The 11,248-nt window shown below is 36.1% G+C and overlaps 2 protein-coding genes across 2 annotated transcripts; both read left to right on the top strand.

Moving 5' to 3' along the window:
* The first annotated feature begins 1,044 nt into the window (after window positions 1-1,044).
* Window positions 1,045-2,710, top strand: LOC145950531 (uncharacterized). The gene is made up of 2 exons (XM_083061623.1): window positions 1,045-1,104; window positions 1,667-2,710. Exons 1-2 carry the CDS (start codon window positions 1,045-1,047, stop codon window positions 2,708-2,710), a joined length of 1,104 nt encoding a protein of 367 aa, XP_082917749.1.
* Window positions 2,711-6,269: 3,559 nt separating this feature from the next.
* On the top strand, window positions 6,270-9,769 carry LOC145950530 (putative disease resistance RPP13-like protein 1). The gene has a single exon (XM_083061622.1). It carries the CDS (start codon window positions 6,320-6,322, stop codon window positions 9,767-9,769), a length of 3,450 nt encoding a protein of 1,149 aa, XP_082917748.1. The 5' UTR covers window positions 6,270-6,319.
* Window positions 9,770-11,248: the final 1,479 nt, after the last annotated feature.

Below are 11,248 nucleotides of genomic sequence, written 5' to 3'. Positions count from 1 at the left end.
TATTTTTGGTCATGTAGAAGCACATGTATTTATGAGATTTATTTTTGGAATTAAAACAAACCATATTATAGACAGCTTATTAGAAAAATAAATATTACCGTCTTATAAGTTATAACTTTTAATTTCAGCCTTTATGAATTACGATATTATAATATAGAAAAAACTTAAAAGATCAAATTAAATTAAAGTAAATGTCTAGATGGTTAAATTAACAGTTTATTAATATAAAAAGTTAGAGTGCTAGTGTATTATACCTTTATGTTATATTTTACTTTTTGTTTTCTTTACCTCAGTTTTTTTTTTAAATTTTTGTTTTTTTTTGTTATTGGGTCATTTTTTTCTCCAGATTTATTCTACTAGTTTTTTTTTTAAATTTATTTTGTAATTCTTTTTTTTTGTATTTTTCTACATTTTTTTCTTTCCCTTATTTTTTGCCCAGGTTTTTTTAAAATTTACATATAAAAAAATTATTAATACACTTAAATAATAAATTTTCTTTAAACTACACAATTAATTATTTTTAATTAAATTTATTAACAAATTACTGAAACTATATTTTTAATTATATTAAACAAAATACTTAAAATATAAATTTAATTAAATTTGTTTATTTCTGTACTTATTTAATTAAAAATATAAAAATTAAGTTTTTAAAATGAAATGTTAATGTTTAAAAAATAAATAATTTTCCCCAGTTTTTTAAAAATTAACATAATTATAAAATAATTTTTGTTTTTATTTTTTTACTTATTTTTTCCACAATTTTTTTAAAATTTAACATATTATAATGTAATTTTATTTTAATTATTTTGTTTCTGTACTTTTAAATATAAATTAGTGGCACTATGGCCTATAGCGACACTATGTCGCTATGGCCTATAACGCCACTCTTATAAATAATTAAATACATATTTTAAAATTATGCTTTTAAACAACTTATTTTTATTTTTATAAATATATAATAAATATAACTCAGTTTATTATTTTTATGTTACATTTAAATTATTTTTGTTTTTTCTTTTTTTTTTCTTACATGGTGTCGCTATGGGCTACATCATCTCTGTTGGTCCATCAACTGTGTTGGCCCAGCCCATAGCGACACTGGTATGGCTCATTCAAGCCCATTCTAGGCCAAAAAAAAATTGTTACGTGTCATTGATGTCACTACGGCCCATAGCGATACCGTTGTAAATAATCCTAAAGGCGTAAATACTTTCAAAAGAACCCCATTTACGTAAAAAACTTCCCGAATGACCCACTTTGTTCAAAAAGCCCTTTTCACATTTGTTTTTCCTTTTCCCATAATATTTATTAAAATATTGTAATGTCGGTAACCTTATTGGTAGGCCGAATGAAAAGTTTTTCACACAACCTAACCTTAAAGTCAAGTCATCATTCATGAAATAACTCATTTCATCAGTATATTAACCCTGCCATGCATTGTTTGTTGGGTAAACTTAAGATTAGTTAGGAGAATCCGAGATTCTCGGACTGTCTTTGGCCGAGATCAGAAATAAAATATTTTGTGGATCCGGAATTGACGGATCAGTTTTTCGTTTTGAATTTCGAATTTCATGTACTCGGCCTTTAAAAGGCCATTCTTGCTGATTTTATAATATAAGTCTCTTTCAGATAATTTGACCTATTTTCAACAAAGTGGTATCAGAGCTTGCAATCTGAGTGCCTGAGAAAATACAGAAAGAGTGAGAAAATGTCGAAAGTAGTGAACGGGATGACAGTGCCACAATTGACACAGGAAACCAACTATGAAAATTGGTCTCTGCAAATGAAAGCACTCCTGCGATCACAACGTTTGTGGGAGGTTGTGCAAAAAGGATATGAGGAACCGGAGGAAGAAGAAGAACTGACGGTGGCACAATTAGCTACGCTTGAAAAAATGCAAGCAAAGGACAGCTCGGCTCTGTATTTTCTCTATAATGCAGTAGACGAATTGGATTTTGAGAAGATTGGGAGCGCTGCGAATTCGAAAGAAGCGTGGGAGACATTGGAGGTGGCCCATAGAGGAAGCAGCCGAGTTAGGCAAATTCGGCTACAAACTCTCAGAGGAGAGTTTGAAAATTTAAAGATGGAAGACAGAGAACCAATAACCGAATTTGTATCTCGGGTACAGAAGGTGACGAACCAGCTGATGAGGAGCGGAGAACCAGTACCTGAGAACCGAATAGTAGAGAAAATTTTGAGGTCCTTAAATAAGGATTTCGACTATGTTGTTTGTGCAATAGAGGAGTCAAAGGATTTGACGACTTTGACGGTGGAGGAGCTCGCAGGGTCTCTTAAGGCCCATGAACAAAGAATAAAGAAAGGCAAAGAGCCTCTTGACCAAGCACTTCAGGCGAGATTGGAGTTTACTGGAGGACAGAGCACTCAGAAAGGAGGATCCAGAGGACGCGGCTCTCGTGGCCGAGGTGGACGAGGTAGAGGAGGACGTCGACAAGGTGGAAATGTGCAAGGCGATATTGGGACCGAGATTGGTGGAAGAGGGTCACAAAATTGCCATGGCCGAGGAAGAGGAAGGGACCAAGCAAGTCGGTCCAAATCCGAAGTAGAATGCTTTAACTGTGGTAAGATCGGTCACTATGCGAAGGAATGCTGGGGAGGAGGAACGTGCCAAAAATGTGGAAACATGGACACCAAGCGAAGGAGTGCAGAACAGCAACATGTTACAAATGTGGCAAAATCGGCCACATAGCCAAGTATTGTAAAAATGACACTAGTGAGAAGAATCTCTTCTCAGAAGAAGGTAACGAGGAGGTAGGAGTTTTGATGCTGACAAGGAGCGATGAGTGCGAGACTAGCCGAGGTATGTGCGAGACCGAGGTTATGGTGAAGAACCTTAAATCCGAGTCTGGACCGAGGTTCACTGAAAACAAAACAGGTATAGAAGATAGCCCGGATACCTCCATTTGGTATTTGGACACAGGAGCTAGCAATCACATGTGTGGACAGGAGAGCCTTTTCAGTGATCTCGTCAAGCAGGAGGCCGGATCTGTATCTTTTGGAGATAACTCCAAAATAGCAGTAAGGGGATCTGGTACAATTCGTCATGTACAGAAGGACGGACGAGTTGGAGAAATCAGAAATGTTCTCTATGTTCCCAAGCTTAGAACAAACATTCTGAGCATGGGACAAATAATGGAGAAGGGAAATTCAGTCCTGATGAAAGACCGAGGCTTATACTTGAGGGACAGAAACAACCGCTTGATAGCCTGCGTGGAGATGAAAGAAAATCGGATGTACAAGCTCGAGTTAAACATCCTTCAGAAAAAATGTTTGAAGCTCAACCATAAGGACGAAGCCATGATTTGGCACTACCGGTTCGGACACCTGAATTTTGGAGGCTTGAACGAGCTTTCAAAGAAGGAACTGGTGCATGGGCTACCTGGTATAAAATTTGAGAAGAAGTTTTGCGAAGAGTGTGTGCTGGGAAAACATCACAGAGTCGGCTTTCCAAAGTCGGCTTTGTACAGGACAGAAGAGAAGCTCGGCCTGATACATACTGATCTTTGTGGACCGATCTCTCCGAGTTCATTCAGTGGTAAGAAATACTTCATATCTTTTATAGATGATTTGTCTCGGAAAACCTGGGTGTATCTCTTACAGGAGAAGTCAGAGGCGTTTGAGGTTTTTAAAAGGTTCAGGCTAATGGTGGAGAAAGAGACAGGCAGACAAATTAAAGGAATTCGGTCCGACAGAGGAGGAGAATTCATATCATCGAGTTTCATGGAATACTGCGAAGATCATGGTATCAGACGCTTCCTCACAGCTCCATACTCACCACAGCAGAACGGAGTGGCTGAACGAAAGAATAGGACTATCATGGATATGGTCCGGAGTATGCTAAAGGGTAAAAATATGCTTGAAAAATTCTGGGCCGAGGCAGTACAGTGTGCTGTCTACATACAGAACAGGTGCCCGCACTCAAAACTGAACGGGGCGAAACCACAAGAAGCGTAGAGCGGAAGGAAGCCAAGTGTGAGTCATTTTAAGGTGTTCGGAAGCATTGCCTATGCTCATGTCCCAGCTCAACTCAGGACGAAACTCGACGATAGGAGTAAGAAATATATTTTAATTGGCTATGATGAAAGGGCGAAAGCCTATAAATTGTATAACCCGGTTACAAGTAAAATGTTGGTTAGCCGAGATGTACAGGTTGATGAAGAAGGAGAATGGAATTGGGAGAACAGAAGTGCAAGCTCGGATCTCGGCACCGCAAACTCAGACCGAGATAGAACCGAGATTAGAAGAACTGGAAGCTCGGCTATAAGGATAGGAAGCTCGGATAACTCGGGTGAGAGAATCCACGAGCAGATTGAAGAAGAGGACGAGGCTGTGCGACCAAGGACCCGAACCTTACATGATCTGTATGAATCAACTAATGAAATGCATGTAATATGTTTATTAATAGGAACCGAAGAGATTAAGTTCGAGGAAGCTGTACTGGACGAGAGATGGAGAAAGGCTATGAATGAAGAGATTGTCTCCATTGAAAAGAATGGAACGTGGGAACTGACAGACTTGCCCACTGAAACTCGGCCAATTGGGCTAAAGTGGGTCTATAAGAAGAAATATAATGCTGATGGAGAGGTAGAAAGATACAAGGCTCGACTTGTTGCAAAGGGCTATAAGCAGCAGAAGGGCATAAACTATGACGAAGTCTTTGCTCCAGTTACGAGGATGGAATCCATCAGATTACTGATCTCGGTGGCAGCACAAAACGAGTGGACAATTCACCAAATGGACGTAAAGTCAGCATTTCTGAATGGAATTTTGGAAGAAGAGATATATGTGGAGCAGCCGCTGGGCTACATGAGAAGAGGAGAAGAAGAGAAGGTCCTGAAGCTAAAGAAGGCGTTGTATGGACTAAAACAGGCCCCCCGAGCTTGGAACGAAAGAATTGATACCTACTTCCAGAACAATGGATATTGCCAATGTCCGTACGAGCATGCTCTTTATCTGAAAAAGAGTGGCCGAGATATCTTGCTTGTTGCACTATATGTGGACGACTTGATTTTCATGGGAAATGAAGTCGGACTCGTCAGAAATTTCAAGGAAGTGATGATGAAGGAATTCGAGATGACTGATCTTGGGTCCATGAGCTATTTTTTGGGTCTGGAAGTGGAGCAAAGAAGGACAGGGATCTTTGTATCCCAAAGAAGATATGCTGAAGAAGTTTTAAAAAATGCAAGTATGATGGAGTGCAATCCAGTTTCAACACCTATGGAACCTGGGACGAAGCTATCCAAATTCGGTGAAGGAGACAGAGTCGATGCCAACATATATCGAAGTCTGATTGGAAAGCTGAGATACTTGACAAGCACGAGACCCGACTTGATGCTGAGTGTCGGAATAGTTAGCCGATATATGGAGGAGCCGAGATACTCCCACTGGAAGGCTGTGAAGAGGATTCTGAGATACATAAAGGGAACACAGTCGTATGGACTAATGTTTACAAAGTCGGACAGTTTCCAGCTAGTTGGATACTCGGACAGTGACTGGAGTGGAGATATTGATGATCGGAGAAGTACATCGGGATACGTGTTCTTCATGGGAAACACGGCGTTCACCTGGGTCTCCAAGAAACAACCGATTGTAACTCTGTCAACCTGTGAGGCAGAATACATAGCAGCGTCGTGGACTGTCCAACATGCAACTTGGCTCAGAAATCTGTTGAAGGAGCTTGAAATCTCAAAGCAGGATAAGGTGGTAATCCGAATTGACAACAAATCGGCCATTGAGCTTGCCAAGAATCCGATAAGTCACGACCGAAGCAAACATATTGATATTCGATATCATTTCATTCGAGAAAAGGTAAAGGAAGGAGTTGTTGAACTCGAACACGTGGAGAGCAAGAAGCAGATAGCAGACATATTTACAAAACCGCTGCCCATAGTGTTATTTGAAGACTTAAGAGAACAGCTCGGAATGACAAGTGGTGAAGCTCGGAACGATAGACACAAAGCTCGGAATACTTAATTGAAAAGCCCAGAATGTTAGAATGTGAGCTTAAGTTTACGGGAGGGTTTTGTTGGGTAAACTTAAGATTAGTTAGGAGAATCCGAGATTCTCGGACTGTCTTTGGCCGAGATCAGAAATAAAATATTTTGTGGATCCGGAATTGACGGATCAGTTTTTCGTTTTGAATTTCGAATTTCATGTACTCGGCCTTTAAAAGGCCATTCTTGCTGATTTTATAATATAAGTCTCTTTCAGATAATTTGACCTATTTTCAACATTGTTATGGTCATTGGCATAACTTGTTCTTCAAATTAATTGCTCATTTTCTTAATTCCTACCGTACATGGCAGCAACATTGGTTGGTGGTGCTTTTCTTTCTGCTTTCCTTCAGGTTGCATTTGACAGACTTGCTTCTCCTCAAGTTTTGGATTTCTTTCGTAAAAAAAAACTTGATGAGAACCTTTTGAAGAAGTTGAAGAGAAAGCTGCGATCCATCGATGCTCTTGCTGATGATGCAGAACTACAACAGTTCAGAGATCAACGTGTGAGAGCATGGCTTCTTGATGTCAAAGATGCTGTGTTTGAAGCTGAGGATTTGCTGGATGAAATTTATGAACTCTCCAAACGCCAAGTGGAAGCTGAATCTCAGGCTCAAAGCATTGAAGACAAGGTGTGGAATTTCAATTTCTCTATATCTCCTGTCAGTTTGTTCAATAATGAAAATGAAATTGAAACCAGGATGACACAAATCCTTGATGACTTAGATGAACTTGCTAATGAAGGCACTCATCTAGGTTTGAAACCCAAACTAGGCTCCAAAGAGCCTAGTTGTGTGTCACAAAAACTGCCATCAACATCTTTCATCATTGAAAATGTTATTTATGGTAGAGATGATGACAAAAAAATCATCTTTAATTGGCTCACATCTGACACAGACAATCATAACAAGTTCTCAATACTTTCTATTGTGGGCATGGGAGGGGTGGGTAAGACCACACTTGCCCAACATGCATACAATGACCCAATGATAGAGGGTAAATTTGATATCAAAGCTTGGGTCTGTGTCTCAGATGATTTTGATGTTTTTAAGGTAACAAGAACAATTCTAGAGGCAATCACTAAAGCAACTGATGATAGTAGAGACCTACAAATGGTTCATGAAAGATTGAAAAAAAAATTGTCTGGAAAGAAATTTCTCCTTGTTTTAGATGACGTTTGGAATGAAAAGAAAGATAAATGGGAAGCTGTGCATACTCCTCTAGTTGATTGTGGGGCTCAGGGAAGTAGGATCCTTGTTACAACACGTAGCAAGAATGTTGCTTCTATCATAAGGTCAAAAGAACACCTCTTGACACAATTACAAGAAGATTATTGTTGGCAGTTGTTCGAGAAACATGCATTCCAAAATGCTAATCCTCCCCCAAGTCCAGACTTCAAGGAGATTGGCATGAAGATAGTTGGAAAATGTAAAGGACTTCCTCTTGCCTTAAAAACAATGGGAAGTTTATTATACAACAAGCCTATTTTTGAATGGAAAAACATATTGCAAAGCGAGATATGGGAATTGGAGGATAGTGATATTGTGCCTGCTTTAGCACTGAGTTATCACCACCTTCCTTCCCATCTCAAAAGATGTTTTGCATACTGTGCTTTATTTCCAAAAGATTATTTGTTTAACAAGGAGTTTTTAATTCAAGTTTGGATGACTCAAAAATTTCTAGAATGTTCTCAACAAAGTAAAAGTCCAGAAGAAATTGGTGAACAATATTTCAATGATCTATTATCTAGGTCATTCTTTCAACAATCAAGTAGAAACAAAAAGTGTTTTGTCATGCATGACCTTCTAAATGATTTGGCAACATATGTTTTCAAGGACATTTGTTTCAGGTTAGAAGTTGATCATGGAAAAAGTATACCAAAAACAACTCGTCATTTGTCATTTCCTGTCTTTATAGCTCGATGTTTTGATGGGTACGAAACTTTACATGATATTGAAAGGTTACGTACATTTATGCCAACAACTAAGTTCAGAGGTATTCATTGTAATCGTTGGCATTGCAAGATGTCGTTACATGAGCTGTTCTCCAAGTTGAAGTTCTTACGTTTCTTATCTTTGTCTCACTATGCCCTACCAGAGGTGCCAGACTCTATTGGCAATCTTATGCATCTCTGTTCCTTAGACCTTTCCTGTACTGACATAAAAGAGCTACCTGAATCAACGTGCTCACTCTCCAACTTGCAAATATTAAAGTTGAACTATTGTACATATTTGAAGAAGCTTCCCTCAAGTTTTCATAAACTCATCAAGTTGCGTCGCCTTGAATTGATTTATACTCACTTGAGAGAAGTGCCAACACGTTTGGGACAATTGAAAAACCTTCAAATATTAATGAGGTCATTTTGTGTTGGAGAAAGTAAAGGGTTCACTATTCAACAATTAGGAGAACTCAATCTCCATGGAAGACTGCAAATTAGGAATCTACAAAATATTCAGAATCCATCAGAGGCATTAGCTCTGGATTTGACAAATAAAACACAGCTTGTTAAAATAGATTTAGTATGGGACCAAAAATTGATCCTTGATGATCCAAGGAAAGAGGAAGCGATTATAATTCATAATCTAAAACCGCCAAAACACTTGGAGCAATTGTTAATTGAGGGGTATGGAGGTACACAATTTCCAAGTTGGTTATTCGATAATTCATTATCGAACGTAGTCTCCTTAAGGTTGGAAGGTTGTAAATTCTGCCAACGTTTGCCTCCCCTTGGACGTTTGTCATTTCTCAAGTTCTTGAAAATTGCTGGACTTCATAAGATAGTGAGTATTGATGTTGATTTTTATGGGAGTAGATCTTCTTCATTTCCATCTCTAGAATCATTGGATATCTCCAATATGGAGAACTGGGAAAAATGGGAATGTGAAGATGTGACGGGTGCTTTTCCACGCCTTCTAAAATTTTCTATAAGTGATTGTCCCAAGCTGGAAAGGCATTTGCCAAAGCAACTCCTTTGTTTAAAGAGACTAAGAATTACTTCTTGTGCACAACTTTTTGAAGGAACGCTTCACTATGAAGGGCAAGAGGTAGAGATTGATATACGGGGACACAAACTGGAAGCGTGGTTGATCGAATGGATTGGGAACATCATATGTGATTATTCAATTGAATCTTTGCTTGCTTCTTTTAGCCTACTTGTGTATATTCCCATGAACCGTCCCTACAATTTCCTTAAAAGATTGACAATGATTGGTTGTAAATCCCTAATGACCTTTCCGCTCGATATCTTCCCAACATTAAGGTCACTTCAGCTCGAACATTGTAGTAACCTACGGATCATTTCACAGGAACACACACATGGTCATCTTAAGAATTTGACAATTTGGGAGTGCCCTGAATTTGAATCACTGCCTCAATGCATGCATACCTTCCTCCCCTCTCTTGAGAAAATAGTTCTAATAAACTGCAACAGCCTCCATTGCTTACCAGAGGATCTCTGCCAACTCTCTTCTCTCAAGAAATTGATTGTTGGAGATTGTTCCAACTTGCAATGCTTACCAAAGGGTCTCCGCCAACTTTCCTCTCTCCAGAAACTGGTTCTTCGAGACTGCCCCAACATCCAATGCTTACCAGACAATGGTCTACCCGAATCCATTTCACATCTCAGAATTTCAGGCAGTCCATTGCTCAAACAGTCTTGCGGCTCACCAGAAGGCCAAGACCATGCAAAGATTGCTCACATTCAAGATGTTGTTTACGACACTGATTCTGATTCTGATTATGATGAGTATTGGTGAGTTATTATCATGTTTAAGTTTCTAGAGTTTCTTGTGCTATATATGTGGTGGATCTAGGGAATTACTAAATTATTGTTTTTTAAAGTTTTATTTGCTTCATGGTTGTTGTAGTCGTTCGTGAGTTATTCATAATGGACAGAATACTTCTCACAAAAATTCTGTTTTTAATGTTTTACGTACGAGACATCATTGTTCAATCGATAATTAATTGTTTTTCTTCCTATTGTTTATACTTTCGATAGATAATTCTTCTTTTCATAATACAAGACTTTATATATATATATATATATATATATATATATATATATATATATATATATATATATATATACGAGGATCTATTTATTCTAAAAATAAGTTTAGAAGTAAGTTTTTTTAAATTTACTCTATTGAATTTAAAATTTTTAATGTATTGAACAAATTTACAAATTTTTTAAAAATTTAAAAATTATTTGATATTTTATTTTATTAATTCAAATAATCCTATAAAATAATTTTATGATTTAAATTTAATGAAGTATTAAATAATTTTTAAATCTTTTTAAAATTTACAAACTTGATCTATACATTAAAAAAATTTAATTTAAGAATTTGATCATTGAAATTTAATGTAAAATATAAGTTATTTAATGTATTAAATAAAAATAAACTTATTCCTCAAATAAACGAATCTTCTTATATATATATATATAAATGATTTTAATTCATAAATTTTATTTAATGTATTAAATCAAAGTAAACTTATTCCTGGTTTTAATTCATAAATTTTATTTAATATATTAAATTAAAGTAAACTTACTTTTTAAATAAATGAATATTCTTATATATATATATATATATATATATAAATAAGTAGTTTTAATTCATAAATGCTATTTCTAATTGAAGAGCTACATATTGTGTTAATTATATATATAAAAAATATTTAATTTGTTGCAATATATAAGAGTCGAAACTTCAACCTAAAATGTACTTTGATATAGTTTAAAAATATTTTTAAGAATTTTTCTATTGAAAATAAATAATTTTATTTTAGTTCTTTGAAACATTTTTAAGATATTATGTTGGATGTCATTTATCCAAAGAATCAAAGTTAAAATCCAGTTAAAACTGGATTGAATTTACTGCTATTTGTAAATAGTTTTCATTCCTTTTCGTCTTAACTTTTACATGAGAAAAATATTTTATGAATTTAATATACTTTCAATATTATTGAAATCCTTGTTCTATCATTTAATTAAATTGACGATTCTCAAATATATGCATATGACTAGCTCTAGCTCTCAAAATCCTCAATTTTGGTAGCACTGTTATTTTTTTTCAACCTCGAGTGCAGAACTTAGAAGGATTATTGTTTTTTTTCTCCGACCCTTTTCTTGAATTCTAAAATATTAGTTTTTTATTCCAATTTTGTTAAAAAATATATTTAATATTGTCACATAAAATTTACTACCTACTAATATTTTTATTAATAAAAAT

This window comes from Cajanus cajan, chromosome 8 (assembly GCF_000230855.2).
Source record: "Cajanus cajan strain Asha chromosome 8, NIPB_CcT2T_4, whole genome shotgun sequence".
Taxonomy (NCBI): Eukaryota; Viridiplantae; Streptophyta; class Magnoliopsida; order Fabales; family Fabaceae; genus Cajanus; species Cajanus cajan.
The sequence above is the reverse complement of the archived record's forward strand: the minus strand, read 5'-3'. Positions and strand labels throughout refer to the sequence as shown.